The 17,154-nt window shown below is 36.7% G+C and overlaps 1 protein-coding gene across 2 annotated transcripts in view; it reads right to left on the bottom strand.

Moving 5' to 3' along the window:
- The window catches only part of Ppp2r5e (protein phosphatase 2 regulatory subunit B'epsilon), a 157,186-nt gene that overhangs the window by 17,527 nt on the left and 122,505 nt on the right, over positions 1–17,154 (bottom strand). For both annotated transcript variants that reach the window (XM_027929450.3, XM_027929451.3), the window contains exons 6-12: positions 8,014–8,144; positions 7,796–7,855; positions 6,736–6,844; positions 5,097–5,150; positions 4,932–4,982; positions 3,138–3,257; positions 14–141 (exon numbers count right to left, since the gene is read on the bottom strand). In XM_027929450.3, coding sequence (XP_027785251.1) covers positions 14–141; positions 3,138–3,257; positions 4,932–4,982; positions 5,097–5,150; positions 6,736–6,844; positions 7,796–7,855; positions 8,014–8,144 — 653 coding nt within the window. The remainder of the gene's footprint in view (positions 1–13; positions 142–3,137; positions 3,258–4,931; positions 4,983–5,096; positions 5,151–6,735; positions 6,845–7,795; positions 7,856–8,013; positions 8,145–17,154) is intronic.

The raw sequence follows: 17,154 nt of genomic DNA, 5'->3' as shown, positions 1-17,154 counted from the left end.
ATCAAAAACCTACGGATTCCAATGTTCTTTCGAAATCCTATAAAGACTGGAAAACATGATGGGAAGGATGACATTAGAGTTTTCTTCTATCAAACTCATGATGTATTCATTATTCCAATAATAGAGTGCCCTTTCTGCCACCTTTGGGAAAAGAAAAAGATAACGATATAATAAGTTATAATCTTTCCAAACAAAAATATTTTAAAATCATTCAATCAAAAGTAAAAATTAAATGTTAATCACATTTTACATTTTTGTGGATTTAAAATCTCTAAAAGTTGTAAAGTAGTTCATCAATTAAGAGAAGGCAAAAAATACTGTTTTTCCTGTTATTTATATTCTCCTTTAATTTTACCCATCTCATCTGACTCCACATTTTCCCCTACACAGCTCTCACATTCCAAATATCTTTACACTACCTTTGCATACTGCACTATTTTCCCATCACTTGACCCCATCTTAGAGATCCCCTTTCCCGGCTCACCTCTCTCGTCCCACATACTTCAGAGCAACCACATGGCCTAGCATATGGTTGGTATTCAGCAACAGATGCACAGGAAAATCCACAGGTGCCCATCCCTGTAGAGCCACCATGTTCACTAAGCACCTCCTGTGGCCAGACAATGAGCCTGCACTGCAGGTACAATGTACTATCCTCACCAACATCCAAGAAGTAGGTTTCAAGAGGTTTACAGAGATCAGGTAATCTATCCAAAATCATACTGCTAGTAAATGCTTAAAGCTGTGGATGCTTAATGCTTAAAGATGGCTGCTTAGTTTCTGGACTCAGAGGCACTGGCTGCACCAACATTAGCTTGCTTTCTTAGATTTCTATTCTCTGCCCACCACATTACCAATTTATTCTTATTTGGTCTGTTGGGCCTGAGTTGCTCATCTTAGATTTTATGAATTCATACAGATTAAGAAATTATGTCTTACAAGAGACAAAAATGGTACAAGATGACCCTACTAATAGACTGAAAAATCAGAACCTTTCCATTTGGATTATTTCACTTGGTCCAAGAAAATTGCTAGGATTCACTAGATGCTAAACCCTAAGAATACAGAGAAAGCAATCATTATTGAATGTTTCTATATGCCAGTTACTGCGTTAAGTGTTCCACTCCTTTTAAACTTTACAACCAACAGAGTTGGTACCATTATTTCTATTTTGCAGATGAGGAAACTAAGACTTGGAGAAGATAAGCCATTAGCTCAGGGGCATATGGCTAGCAAGTAACAGGATCCGAAGTCTCTGCTCTTAACTTTCTTACTTTGTTATCCCTAAGGTGTTGATAGCCTGGTAGGGGAAGGAGGCATCTATGATCCTATCCAATATAAACTGTGACAGAGGCTATATCAGATACCATTTTTAAAACTACCAGAAGAGCGAGCAGAATAAATAGTCTGCAGTGAATGAATTATCTATCTATATATACCAAACAAAGGCCATGTGAGGACAGAGTAAGGAGGCAATGTGCATGCCAGAAAGCAGGACTTCACCAGAAACCAACCATGCTAGCACTCTGATTTCAGCTTTCCAGCCTCCAGAACTATGAGAAAATGAATCTGTGTTTAAGCCACTTAATCGGTGCTATTTTGTTATGGCAGCATGTGCTACCTAGACATTATCTCTTCTTTCTAAGCTTCTGAGCATCATTTAAACCTCCCCAGTGATACCCATTTAAAAGAAAACCTGGCTCCTTGACCTCTTTTACACCGAACATCCTGATGAAAAGGAAAAAACAAGGTGAATAATCCAGATGTTTGAGCATTACAGGTGCAATATGCAAATCATCTATATACTGTTCTGCAGTTTTCTATTTTTATCCAGATATGTATTATGTCACCTCAATAGTTCATGTAATGGTCTCTACTTGTTTTCTTCCACTTTCTTTGTAGCACAAACATTAGATTCTTATAAGATTGCTGCTTTGACAAAATGATACATCTCTACGTCAAAAATTAAAACAACAGGGCTGGAGTTGTGGCTCAGTGGTAGAGCACTTGCCTAGCATGTGTGAGGCACTGAGTTTGATTCTTAGTACCACATAAAAATAAGTAAATAAAATAAAAGCATTGTGTTCATCTACAGCTAAAAAAAAAAAAAAAAATTAAAACAGCAAGAGCCAATCTCTCTGCCTCTGCTGGATAATGACAACTAAAGGGAAAGTTCCCATCAAATGACTCCATTTGAAAGGTGCTTTTGTGCTGCAAACCACAATCTGAACAATCTCTTCAAAGTGACAAGCAGTCAATCCTCTAGGTTTGTGAGATGGATCTTCAATGAGACAGCAAGGGGATTAAAAAAAAACATGTTTTCAACCCTGATTCCCATTTCTTTTCTCCTATGTGGGTTCCATAGCACTGCAGCAAGGGCTCCACCATTGAAAACAGATGTCAAGGTCGGCCTCCCCCGTGTTCTCCCTGAGTGGCCACAAGGAGGCAGAGCAGGCCATGTGAAGGTCATGGGCTTCAGCAAGAAGCTACAGTTAAGATCAAAATTTAACTCCATGCCCTATTAATTTGGAACTTCGTGCAAAGCATTCTCTGAGCCTCATCCAAAAAATGGAAAAGAGCCTCAGAGGATAATGTAAAGTTCATTAATAATGTACATAAAGCATTTAGCACAGTACAGAAAGAATGTTAGGGTCATTTTTTTTCTCCTAAGTACTATTTAGTCTTCTAATAATAATTAATAATATTAACTATTAATAATAATTATTATTAATTATTTTTAATAATTAATATTATTAAAAAATAATTAATAATAACCCAACCAGCCCACTTCGTACTCAGTAATTTCCCTGAGATAAGTTATTCCTACCTGTAAATCTGTTTAAAAAAACAAACAAACAAACGAACAAAAAACAGAATGCCTTCCTTGCAGGGTATTCAGGAATTCAACAAGGCACCATTACAGTAGCCATTAGGCAACAGGTGCTCAAGATAGGGTGGCTGTTAAGAACTGTTATGTGAGGAAATTCAAATAAAAAGCAGCAAATAAAACAACAAAAAAATAATTTTTTTTTTAAAGCAGCTGTCATTCATTACATCTCCTTCAAGACAAGTGAAATCAAACCAAAACAATTCATGTTCTACAGGACACTCTGGCTCATGTCCTCTTTACTACCAACCTGAAAATGGGGACTAGATACACACTTGGCAATTTGTTTAAACAAAGGTTCTTGAATTTTAACAAATTGTGAAGGTTCAATCACATCCAAAATTTCTTCCAGCTCCCCAAGGAACATGACCTATAAGTAGAAGCAAAACATAAATGAGAGGCACTTATTTTAAAAATCAACATGATTGTTGATGATTAATGATAGTTCACCCCACTTTAAGAAAAACATACACATAAAACCAAACAAACATGCATTATCCCATTTTACAAAGAATTCATACCATAGGATATACGTCAAAAGTTCCCTACAACACTGAAAACAGAATCCAACCTAGTTTGAAAAAAGCAGTCTACTCCTACACATGCCAGGGAATAAGGAGCACTCACATACTACACCTGGCCTCTGGGAAACAGGACTCTCCCAGCAGGCTTTCCTCTCTACTGCTAGCAACCTAGCTATCTCCACCTCTCTTACCCCACCTCTTTTCAAACAATGTGGGGGGGGGGGGGGGCTATGGTATGGACAAGTAGAAATACACAGTGGTGCAGGCAGTCATCTGCCAAGCGAATGTGGTCTCCGCTACTGCAGTAAGTACTCCTATAGGATACACCAATTAACAGAATAGAAAAAAGTCATATGAACAACACAAATGAGCTAACTCACCCACATGAAGGTATCACATAAACTTGTCAACAAACACTGACCCCATTCTATGTACTTGCACACATACACATAAGCTCTCTAGAGAGCACAGTGAATCTCATGGCTTCAGCACTATGTGCCTAGAGACCAGCACTATTAGGTTATAAGATGGAACAGGAATAATAGTTGATTTGGTCAATTATATTAAATATAATGAAAAAAATGATAGAAATAAAAAACAGTTGTCACCTATTTAACCACAGAAAATAACTGGAGAAAAAAGTATGCAATTAAAACATGAGATAAGAAACTGCTGGCATATCTTGCAATGCTCTAGGTAGCAATGCACAGTTTAATTTTACCTAACAGATATCAAGAAATTAGATGACTTTTTGAAATTGCATAAAGCAGGGCTTGAACCCCTGCCATTTGTCAAGACACACATAAAAGTTTACCTAAAATTCTCACAAAATATAAAACTAACAGCTGAATTTGGTTTCTAGACCAGGTTCCACGTAGTTTTAACCTTTCAGCAGAGTGACTAAAGATCTGGGGCAGATTCAGTTAGGCTCACCTCTAAGCTGCATGCTTGAGGATTCACTTCCCAAAACCTCACACTGTGTGTGTTCCTGCTTAGGTCTCAGCAAAGATGCAAATGACTGTAGGTCAGAACCTTCTAGAGCTACTTGTGAATGAAACTAAAGGCTATTATATAATTTAAGATTATACATATTAAGATCCCATCCATACTGTGTTTTAAGAAGCATGTGAGAAGTTTGCTATAGCATCTATAGTGACAGCAAAATTTACATACTACGAAGGGAATGACTAGGAAGAGAACAACAGAATTGACAACTGAACATATAAACGGGACCTCATCTGGGGTTACCTGAGACCGAGCAACACAGTGGATAAAAGCCTCATGATCAGGAGTTAGGGAGGTGGTTTCTGATCAACTTACCTGTTCTTAGTGTGCTTGAGTGAGCTACTTCCTTCCCCTCTAAGCTTCAATTTCATTATTAATGAAAGGAGATGGACAGTCCTGCCTCATAGAGCTACAAATGAGCTTTGGATGATGTATATTTACATATTTAGCTCAATGCCTGGCACTTGGCAAAGCACTTAGTAAGCTATTGTTACTCCTTGACACTAAGCACTTACCTCTTTTTGACTGCATGTTTTAGGCCAAAATTTCATTAATCCCCTAATAACCTAATAAGAAAGGAGAAAAAAAACATGTGGCATTTAATTTTTCCTACTACTTTCAGGAAAAGTTATTTTTCTTAAAGTTAAGTTCTGAATTGAGAGGAAAAAACCATTACTTACTGGTTCTGTGAGTGAAGGATCTTTCTCCAGAAACTGGACTATACAATATGCCAACTGAAGAAACAAAATATGAAAGACAAAATTGTGAACTGTTTATACTAATGGCTCAAAAAATAGAGTATTAAAACTTCCTAAAATGTCTCCAGACTCTGGTCTTAACTGCACTATGAACTCATTTTAACTATCATAAAAATAAAATATATCAAGCAAAATATAAAGCTCTTTTTCAAAAAAAGACAAGGTCTGGCTACGCTGTGTTGCCCAGGTTGGTCTTGAATTTCTGGGTTCAAGTGATCCTCCTTCCTCAGCCTTCTGAGTAGGGACTACAGGAGCACGACATAATACCCAGCTAAAAGCTACTTTTTCTAGCCAAAGACAAACACTAAAAAGGTTCCAAAAGAATTTTTTTTTTTTTAAGAGTATTGAGACATGAAGCATCTGCAGCTAATGAAAAGCAGAAGTGAAACATTACATTCAGTATATTCTGAAAATATCATATTTACATACTATTAGGGCTTATCTCATGGGCTTTCTTTCTCTTTTTGCTAACATCAATAGTACTAGGTTTTACTGTGCTTTTCAGAAGAATCCTACAGGGGAGGTAGGCACTTTCTCAAGACCCAGCTGGTTGCCTGCAATGGCAAGCACAAACTAACAATTTCACAAAGAGATAAAAGGCTGTACCTGTCACAGTTAAGAACCTAGAGAAATGCAGAGTCCCAATCTGATACTAATATATCTAAGAAAAAATTCTTTTAAATGATCACAAAATGTGATAGCCCATTACAAAAATAAATGGCAATATGTGTGAAGGGCTTGTCAAGATTCTTAAGCAAGAAATCCACCCTCACAAACACCAACATTTTGATAGTATTCTAAATTAGAAATATAATGGATTAGTTTTTCATCAAATCACATTTTCACATTTAAAGAGAAACATTATGAACAAAATTGCTACATTTTTATGCAAACTAATAGCATTTCCACTGGAAGGAGAAGGGAATCAGAGGTTTGAAATACTAAAATTAAAAATACCCCTAGATCATCTGCCTTCTAGTGACATGCTTACCATGCAAGGTAGTGTTCACACAGAAACTAGAATGGGGACAAGACGGGATATGCTTTCTAAAGTAATGAAGGTTTTTAAAAAAAAAAAAAGTAAAAATTTTGAAAACTTGTTTACTTGTGAAAATGTTCATTTCTGTGTGCAAAGTGAAAAAAAGAAATGGTGAATGAAGTAGAAGAGGGGACAAAAGGGCAACTAATGAACCAATGCAAAGTAAGGTAGAACAAAATATTCAAGAACATTAAAAAAATTATTACACAATGTCCAAAGATCTGAATCTGAAGAGCCCACATACATTCTATTGTAGGCAATATGTTCAATATCTGTGTGAACTTGGGAAAATCATCAACAAAAAAAACAAGACTGAACACCAGCTGTTCCCACCTTATAAATATTCCCACAGTTCTTCTGTAAACAGAAAAAATCATTTATACATTCTAATTATCATCAGGGAGTATTTTTAAACTTTAATGAGACTTGTTTTTTTTTAATAAAGGTAATATCAATATCAAAACCACTGAGTTTGCAAACTTTTTATCTTGCTTCAAAAGTAATTGCACTTTAAAATTCTACCTGGGCATGGAAGAGTGATAAGCTCCTGACAGTGTGTAAAGGGATCAACACTTTCACCAGAAACTGTTTGTGTTCTGCCTTAAGAGGTAAAGCAAAGCCATTGATAATACTAGGAAAAAGAAAAGAGACACAAATTAGCAATGTTACCACAACACTTAAGACCAAAAGAAAGTGTTCTGTGAGCCTGGTTAAGTATTAATCAGTTGTTTGTCCAGAACCATAACCAAAACCAACCCGAGTGGCATTCAAGACTTTTTAGTTACTTCAAAGAGTTCATTTAAGTAGGAAGGAAGTTTAAGAGAAGTGAATTTGCTTATGATCACCCAACAAAGGCTCCAGTGCTCTTAAAACTAGTCCAATGGTTTCCAAAAGATTTTTATAAAAAGCCCTAACTTTTTCCTTCCTCCTTCTTTATCTTCCCCATATGATGGCTGCTTTGCTAACTTCCTCCTTTAATATATCTCTTTCCTTTTCCAGATATTATTCCTTCTCATTCCTGAAATCTCTGGCCAACCTTGGGAGGTCAATGGGAGAAAATTGGGTGAGTTTCATTTTCTTTTTCTCCTCGTATCAAGAGGAAAAACTAAGTCCGGCAACATTAGGCTGTGTCTTTTCAATTTGTTCCACTATGCCAGGCAGCAGCTGTTCCAGAACTACACCTGGGTACATAGTTCCACTGAAAATGGCCAATTTTCCCAATCTATTATAAACTTGCTTTCAACAGATATGGCAAAGGAGGGGTAGCCTAGAAACTATGCTTATAGAATAGAATGTTTTGGTGTGACTGGCCTGACTACAATTAGATATATTATCTCTATAGTAATAAATGAACTTTTGGCTTTTTCAGTCATTCCAGAGGAATGAGCAATGCATAATTATGGAACAAGAGGAAGAGGAAATAGTGTCTTGTGGAGTCAGTTGGGAAACATGCTAGGCACAAAAGAGAGAGACCCAGGGTATACACAGTAAGAGACCTAGATCAGCATTTCTCTGTGCCACCTGAACCCAATCTTCAGAATAATATTCACCTGAGATAAGTAATTACATAGAAAGAGCTTACCTTCCTAATATTTCCAGAAGTTCAGCTACACCATTGAAGTGTTCTGTTTCATAAACAAACCTTAAAACAGAAGAGAGAGGAGAGGGCAGGAAAGGAAGGAGGAAGGGAAGGAAGTGAGTTGGAATAGTCAGTATACTATGTTCAAATATTGGAGGCTTATTTAGTATTTCTATAAAAACATCAACTTTGCATCTCCCGATCCCCCACACTCCACTTACCTTAGAAAAATATTGTTAATCTGTTTTCGGATAAATGCTCTAAGACCAAGAAACTTGCCATAAATTCTGTGTAGAACTGTTTTTAAGTAGTCTCGTTCCCGAGGGTCTTCACTGTCAAATAGCTCCAAAAGCTGTGGGAAATGAAAGACAGTACAGCTGTCAAAAGCTGCTTCAGGAAAGAATTTAGGCATATGATCATTCATTATTTAAAATCCCTCCCTTCATTTCTTCCTTCCTCAACAAAAGTATTTACTATCTATTATGCGCCAAGCACTGTGTTAATCCAGGAATATAGTGATAAACAAGTCAGACAAAGGGCTTCTATTGCAGTGAACAGAAATACAATAATAACAATAACATTAATAATAATAGCCAACACACATAGCATTTACTATAATATAATCATCAGGCACTTTTCTAAGCAATCTACACATCTGAATTCTCCCAATGAAGTAGTTTTTATATGTCAGTCTTACAGACAAGAAAACTGAGGTATAGAAAGGTTAAGTAACTTCCCCATGGTATCAGAGATAATAAGTAGTAGAGTTAGGATCAGAACCTACCTCAAGGCCTGAAGTCCATAACCTTAAACAGTGTTTATGCTACCTACTAATCTTATGTTCCAAATATACGGTTAGGATAAACTTTCAGCTCTACCAGAACATAAGGTAAAATATCGAAAGTCCCCAGTGAGGGCTGGGGATACAGCTCAGTTGGTAGAATGCTTGCTTTGCAGGCACAAGGCTTTGGGTTCTAATATTTCATTGTGTATATATACCACATTTTCTTTATCCATTCATCTGTTGAAGGGCCCAGTTATTCTTTTAGGAAGAATGCCATTTGGTAAACTGTCTAAAATGCTCTTCAGTTTTTCATATTAAATTTGAGACTGAACTAGACAGTTCAATCCCACAAAGAAAGGGGAAAAAAAGGCCCCAGTGATACTTGTATAATATTCTTTTTAGATCTGGGTTCTTGTTACATGAGTATGGCTCATTATAAAACCGGTTCATAACCCACTTGAATCAAATGTATGAAATATGATATGTCAAGAACTATGTAATGTTTTGAACAACTAATAATAAAAATTTTTAAAAAGAAAAAAAAACAATTCATCAGAATGAATATTTATTGTTTTAGTATATATGTTATAAGTGAATAACATATTTATGTTCTCAATCCTTTATAATCTTAAGTTAATAATAGAATCCTGATAATATCACATCCACATACTCATAATGAGATCCATGCCTTCAAGACATAGCCCAAAAGAGAAAATGAGCTAAGGCTCAGGTCAAATGACAGTGTACACTACAGATTCAACTCATTCCCTGTCAAATGCTTTGACTTTACAGAAATCGACTAGTTGATCCTGTAATTTATGTGAAAATACCCAGGAGAACCAAAACAATCTTATGAGGGAAACTTTTCAATTTCAAAACTTAGTGTAAAGCTTCCAGTAACTGACAGAGAGTGATACTGTCAGGACAGACAGGCAGATCACAGAATAGAACTGAGGATCCCAAAATAATCCCTCAAATTTACAGTCAAACAATTTTCAGTGAGGATGCCAAGATAACTCAATGCAGAAAGAATAGTCTTTTCAACCAGTAGTGCTGATAACAATTGGATTTCCACACACAAAAGAATAAACCTAGATCCCTACCCCACACCATATAGTCAACTCAAAATGGATAATTAAACCTAAAGATGTGAGTTCAATGCAAAAAAGGAAAAAGGACAGTTTTTGAATAGACAAATCACAAAGAATGTATACAAATGGCTAAAAGACACATGAAACAGTTATATATTTCACTAATCACTACAGAAATGCAAAAGAAGAAGATACAACTTATTTGACAGCTCTAATTAAAAAGGGGGGGTGATAAAGAGTCTTGGCAAACAAAGAAACAATATGTAAGGGATCCAATTTGTTCATAAGAATGTAAAATGGTAATAGGCATTTTGGAAAACAGTGTGACAGTTCCTCAAAATTTCTAGTTGCTATATGATGAAACAACATCACTCCTAGGTGTACAATCAAAAGAACTGAAATCAGATATATTCATACAAAAACTTTTGTTCATAGTAGCAATATTGAAACAGTCAAAAGATGAAACAACCCCAATGTCCATCAACTGATAAAGAGACAGATAATATGTGATACAATGGAATACTATTCAGTCATAAAAGGAAAAGAAGTAGTGTGTATCATGGATGAACCTTCCAAACATCATGCTTAGGAAAAGGAGCCAACACAAAAGCCATATCATGTATGATTCCATTTATATGAAATACCCAGAATAGGCAAATCTGTAGACAAAGAAGTACAATGGGAAGTGACTACTAATGGGTACAGGTTTGTTTGGGGGATATCTACAATTATATGGTGGTAACAGCTGCACAACTCTGTAAATATACTAAAAACCAATGAACTGTAAACTGTAAAATGGTGACTTTATGTCATGTAAACTATAACTCAATAACCTGTTTCTTTTTAAAATGACAGTGGGCAAGTCCCTCTGGCTAAAGAACAAACTTAGAAACTGATCTGAGTTTTTAAATACATTCATTACCATTGCTTTAAAAGAAAAGTAATATCTTTTATAGCAAAACATTTCAAGAACATATAGGCAGCACACAAATGAAAGCAGACTAACATCTGTATCAAAAACTATCAAGACATGCATAAGCACAATTCAAGTGGTTAAAATATGAGGCTGAGATTGACAGCAAAAGCATAACTAAGTGGGTGGTAATAAAGTGAATGTGCTTCAGTATGATGCTTTTCTTCAAATGAAAAAACTGTAAAAATGATCCTTCAAATATGGCAGGAAGCACAAACTGAAGGGCAGTCTTCCCCAAAATGGGAAGTAAAATGGGACATCATTTTTGGTTCTACAGTGCCATCCATTTGTTTAAAATAAAATGAGTATTTCAGGTAAATATGTATTGGCAGCCAATGGCCAAGGAGCCAGGGATACAATAATGGTTTAGATTAGATACAATCTGCTTTTGCAGAGCCTAATCTAATGAGGGACACAGGTGAATAAACAGCACAAATAGTTCGGTAAGCTATATGATTGCATAAGAGACCTAACTACTCTATTTGGAAGAAGTGCAGTGACAGGGAAGGCTTCTAGAGGAAATGATATCCAGGCTGACCCAAGAGTGGAGTAGGGCAAGAGTGTTTGTATTTATCAATTCTTCATCACTATAATAAAATACTCAACACAGGATACTAAGAGGAAAAGGTTTATTTAGCTCACAGTTTTAGAGGCTAAAAGGCCAAACAGCATATAGCACAAGACTCTATGACCAGGGCCACCCCTTGATGGCATCACCTCATGGTGTAGGTATCAATTATGTGGGAGCAAGTATATGATTAAATCTCTAACCAGAGAAGAGGGAGAGACTGGTGTCCCATAATCCCTTCCAAAAGCACATCTCAAATGACTTACAGACATTCTACTAGGCTATACCCAGGGAACCAAGCCTTGAGGGGCACACAAAACTATAGCAATGTTCATGAAAGATTCAATAGTACACACCCTCACCAGCAACCTATCTGAATAGAAGATGCTGTTAATAACACCTGTCATCTTTCTGACCCCTTAGTAGTGTTCTTTCCACATGCCAGGGATGGTTCTTGTTGCTGGGCACACACAAAGTGTTGAACGAACTTGGAGCTCACTATAAGAGGCAATGAGCAAGTTAAAACATTTCATGTATAAAAGAGAGGCCTAGAATCCCACAGCCTCCCCACCCAACCCTTACTCAAAAAAAAAAAAAAACCCAGAAGACCCAGATGGACTCAGTATATCTTTATCTATGAACTTTCTCAAATTGACAAAAGGTATCTGACCCACCCCGTTTCATTCCTTATTAATAGAAATGATTAACTTTTCAAGTCCTATTTTTTCATTTGGTTTCTGTTTTTAAGTGTTGCAAGAGGGCTTAATGACTAATTTGTAGCCAACATAAGAGAAGGTTTGAGGGGGTGTAATCTTAGTAAAACTTGAATCAACTATGCTTATGAAGTTAATCTTAAGAGTTTAATAAACATATCATTAAATAAAAATTATTTAACTAAAGTTTTCATTAAGTTCTTGTAATGGTTAGGACTTTAACCTCATCACTGAATTAGTCCATTATGGATTCAGAGCTCAATGGACAACTGAGAGAGGATGGAAACAGGAGGAGGTGGAACCTAGTTCAAGGGAGCTAGTTCTGGGGGTATGTCCTAATGGTCCCTGGTTGCTGGCTTGTGCTCTCACTCAAGCTCTTAAGCATTCTCATGCTCTCTCACCTTCCCAGCAGACATGAAGGGAGCAGCTCTGCTCTGCTACATGCTCCCCATCATAATGTTGTGCCACAAAATAGGTCCACAGTGACAAAAAAGCTAAGACAGTTCTCAAAGTATCACCAGGTCTCAAATTAGTCATTTACAAGGCACAAATATTAATTGTATCCTGTTCTATGAGAAAGGAAGATGAACTACAATATTAAACTACTTTTCTCGTGCTCTATAGAACATAATTTTGATGATTTTATGATGTATAAGACAAAAGAGAAAGTATAATAAGCATAGATACAAAAGTGGATTTCTGTAATAAAACACAAATGTAACAGAAAAACCAATAAGAAATATTAACTTGACATTTATAAATGCCTAGGTGAACTGTGCCATCCACAATATAACAGGCAATTTGTTGTCAAAAGAAAAACAAGAGTTCCAAGGTGATTAAAGAGCAAAGACAGAGCTGTCAACATGCTGACTTCAAAATTAAAAAGAAAAAAAGCACCTTTCCTGAAGCTAACAAGGATGAATTGCATAGTGTTTTAGACAAAGAATCCTTATTTGAATGTCATAATAAACCTATAGTGAAATGAGGAGGACCGTGCCTTCCAGTTAGACATGGGGAACTGAAACTTTCCTCATAAAACCTCCCTGAAATGACACTGAAAGAAAAACAATGGAATAAACCCAAAGAGCAGAGAAGACCAGAGGACAGCAGATCAGACATGCTTGCAGATTTTTCACAGATTGGAAGTCGATGACAAGAGGTAACCATCTTAGGATTTCTGTCACACCATTCTGCTAAGTGTTTTTCCATTTTGTAGGAAGGAAGGAAAGCTAACAATGAGCATGCCAATTTACATCAGAGATTCTTAAAGGCTTAAGAATTGAAGGCATGCAGATATATTTGACAATCAGTATATGAGAAATATAAAAACAGGAGGACTGGTTGAAAGTCTCTAGAAGGAGACACGAGCCCCCTGGATCTCTGTCCCATGCAGCATTACAAAGACCTCCATTTAAGTCTAGAAAGAATAAATGACCAAGTATCTACTCTTGGAGCTTCACACACTGCTAATGAAGCATTTACTGAAAATAACAAGATTAAATAAAACCCTGCATACTTAAGAGTAAGATCTTTTCCATCCTTCCCTAATTAGGCTCTCAATTTTGGATAAGGCAAGAAATCAAAAGATCTCTTTTTGGGGAAACTAATAGCCTGAAGAGGAAAGACGTTCAGATAAACCAACATCTGAAGGGTTCTCAGTAAAAAAGGTAAGATCCTTGCCAAATTATCCCATTGAAAGTCACCAGCTGCTAAGTGTCACACAAATATATACACCTGTGGGCACATGCATGCGTGCGTGTACACACAAACACACACACAGGTTCCAATTAACTTTTTGATGAAATAATATGTAACGATGACTACAAGATCAAGAATCACCAGAATTATAACATAAAAGACCAGAAAACAAAACAAATTTAGGGAACTCAAGAGGAAACAGACACAATGCAAGGAGTAGAAAAAAACTGCAAAAAGGAACCTCTAACAGTCTCAGAGACAAAACAAATACATTGGATCCCTGAAACAAAAACAGTGCTATTACAGATAAACATTCAGAAAATTGAAAAGAGCTTTTAGAAATTGAAAATATAATGTGGATAAAAATTTCAGAAGGACTAGAACATTAAAATTAGCAAATCTACCCCCTCAGAAGTAAAACCAAAGAAATAGCATACAAAAGGAAAAAAGGATAAAAAAATCAAAGGGTTGATCCAGAAATTCTGATACATTAGTAAAAAGTTATCCAGAGAATCACAGGGACAGAAAACAGAAAAGAAAATTATCTGAGGAAGACATCAATTCAACACAATTTTCCAAGGGGAAAAAAAAAAAAGACGTATAGATATAGCTCATTGAATGCTATACACAATGAATGAAGACCCACACTAAGGAATGTCATTTTGAAGTCTGTGGACTTGGGAACAAAGAGAAGATCTCAAAAGGTTACAGAGAAAACTGATCATTGTAAAGGATAAGGCATTCTGCTGGCCCACACCTTCTTGATTCAAAAATGGAAGCTAAAAGTCAATGGAACAATTCTGTAGTAGATGAATAGAATGATATAAATTGATACCTACCCAAAATGTTAATCAAGTATGTGGGCAGAATAAAGTTGTTTTCATACAAGCACTCCGTGAAAATTAACATCTCATTCATGCTTTCTTAGGAATTATCTAGAAAGAGAAAAAGTTAAGAAAGAAAAGGCATGGCCCAGAAGAGTGGCAAAGGAAGTCTCAGGATGACCACAACAGATACAGCCTAGGGGGATGCCACCAGTACAATTAGAGCAGGATGAACAGAGCTTCCAGGAGGAGGCCTCCAAGGGAGAAGAAGGATGGGGGGAGAGCTGATAAATTAGCTGATGTATATGCCATACTGAGAAGAGCTATCTGGCCATCTCAGAGAACTAGGGGATAAATTAGTGACCAACACATAGGAAAGCAAGCAAATATATGACTGATAGGTGGTAACGTGGGCAGTGGGAACTTGAGGTTGTGGGATGTTCCATGGACTGGACTCACATGCTGAGCCCACATCCTTTCTTTTGAAAGGCAATTTGCCTGAGGCTGCTCTAACCCTCTCTGACTTGAGAATACTAGTCTAAGAACTTCCCCCTGATAAGCAAGGTACAGTCTGCCCTTGAAGGGAGACTTTTATGCCCTTTACACAGACCAGAATCCAAATGCAGGTTAACAGGATAACTAGAAGCAAAGCTCCCCAACCATAAAATCTCTAAGACTAAGTTTCAATTAGAATTGGATATTTAATGTTATTATAATAGTAAAATCTCCATACACGGGGTAAACCATGCACAGTGGATACTTGAAAGTCTGATGTGATCCTGCTGTCAGTCAGAAGTCAAGAGATGTCCTGGGTGAGATTCTTTGGAAACTTCTCTAAAACCCCCAATAAAACAGGAGGGCAAAGAAAGGAGTGCTGTCCCTGTTCTCTCTGAGGGGACCCACTTTCTCTCTTTCTCCCTTGAGAATATTCTTTTTTCTTTTCCTATCCTTTCTAATAAATTCATGCCTGCTACCCTGAGTTATTTATCTGAAATCCTTCTGGTGTGATCACAAAGAACCAGTGACTAAGGACCTTTGCAGCTCTATGGTCTTTTCAGCTCTGAATATGGTCTTGCTCTGCAATAAGGCAACTATTAGTTCCAGGGTTTTGATTTGTTTTGTGGGAAGAGGAGGAGAGGGGAGGGGAGAGGAGAGGAGGGGAGGGGAAGAAAGATGTGCTTTGAGTATGAACAACATGTATACAATCATGCTAAAGTAAACACAATACTTTGATTTAGTTGAAATTTGTGATGTAACTGTAAAAAAGGACTTAAGACTCTTCATTTTTGCCTACAAATGTCCAATGGATGGATAAAAGCAGGGGCTGGGGTTGTGGCTCAGCAGTAGAGCACTTGCCTAGTACGCATAAGGCACTGGGTTTGATCCTCAGCACCACATAAAATAAAGGTTATTGTGTCCACCTACAAACAAATATATTAAAAAAAAAAAAAAAAGCAGGACTAAAGACTTGACATCTTAGGCAGGGGTTGTGGCTCAGTGGCGGAGCACCTGCCTTGCAAATGTGAGGCTCTGGGTTTGATCCTCAGTACTACATAAAATAAATAAATAAAGCTACTGTATTCCTAAAATATTTTTAAAAAATAGACTTGACAATTTTGCCTCCATTTTTGCATCTGTCTCCTTCAGTCTGCATTTCCTTGGATTCTAGGAATAATATCTGATTCTATAAAGATCTTATTAAGTGGAAGCTACCCTCCTGGCAGCCGAGGAGATGAGGCCCCCACCTGGCCAATCCTGAGATGATGGACAGATCAAACCTGATCAAGATCACCTGCTTTGGCAGCTGTGAAAAGCCTCCAGGTTGTAAACCATCTTAACCCTTGCCCTCACACCCCCTTTCCTAAAGCCTCAGGGTCATTGTCAGTCCTTTAAAGACAAGGGTCCCTTGTCTTCCCAGCATAGTTACACTGATTAATACTACCTTTTCTGTTTGGTTTTTGGAACAAGTGGCCAGACCTGATTTATTGGATCCCCAGAGTCAGGTCTCCACCTAGGACTGTGGAAGCACAACTACACGGGATGTGGAGGGGGGAAATACAGAGAAAAATATATAATAATTTCTAATATTATATATTTCTTATATTGCGGTTTCTTGATTTTTCATTTTAGATTTTATAAAATCTAAAATGAAAAATCAAGAAACCGCAATATAAGCATAGTATCTAGAAATATGGAGTTAATAAATCAAATAAATCTATAGACTAGAATCCAGAAGATTTAATGTCTGAAAGACTTTCCAGGGAATGGGAAGGATGAGGCAGAGGACTGTTACTTTTCTTTATAAACTATACATTTGAATTTCAAAGTAGATATTACTCTTTTAATAAAAAAAAATATTTTTAAAAGTCACTGAGAGCAAAAGATTTCAAGTAAAACATCAGGCTGCCTTCTACTACAATAGAGCAGTAATTGCCCTGCTTCATATAATGTAAGATTTTAAAGAACATCAGAAATCTTTAAGTAAATAATCATTAAAACTGGTATTCTAAATGTTTTCATCCAAACCAACAAAGAACACTAAAATTAGACCTCCACATTTCTGGCTTTGTCAGCAATATTAACTTATTCTAACACCTAAAAACTAAGAACAGCCCAGAATCAAGAAACAAGAGCCAATGGTAGCCCAACTCCAATGAATCAAGAGTCAAGGAAACCCCTATAAAAAATGAAGGACAACCAATGAGAAAGTA

Source organism: Marmota flaviventris, chromosome 2 (genome assembly GCF_047511675.1).
Source record: "Marmota flaviventris isolate mMarFla1 chromosome 2, mMarFla1.hap1, whole genome shotgun sequence".
In the NCBI taxonomy this organism is placed as follows: Eukaryota; Metazoa; Chordata; class Mammalia; order Rodentia; family Sciuridae; genus Marmota; species Marmota flaviventris.
This window is presented reverse-complemented; position numbering and strand designations above follow the sequence as displayed.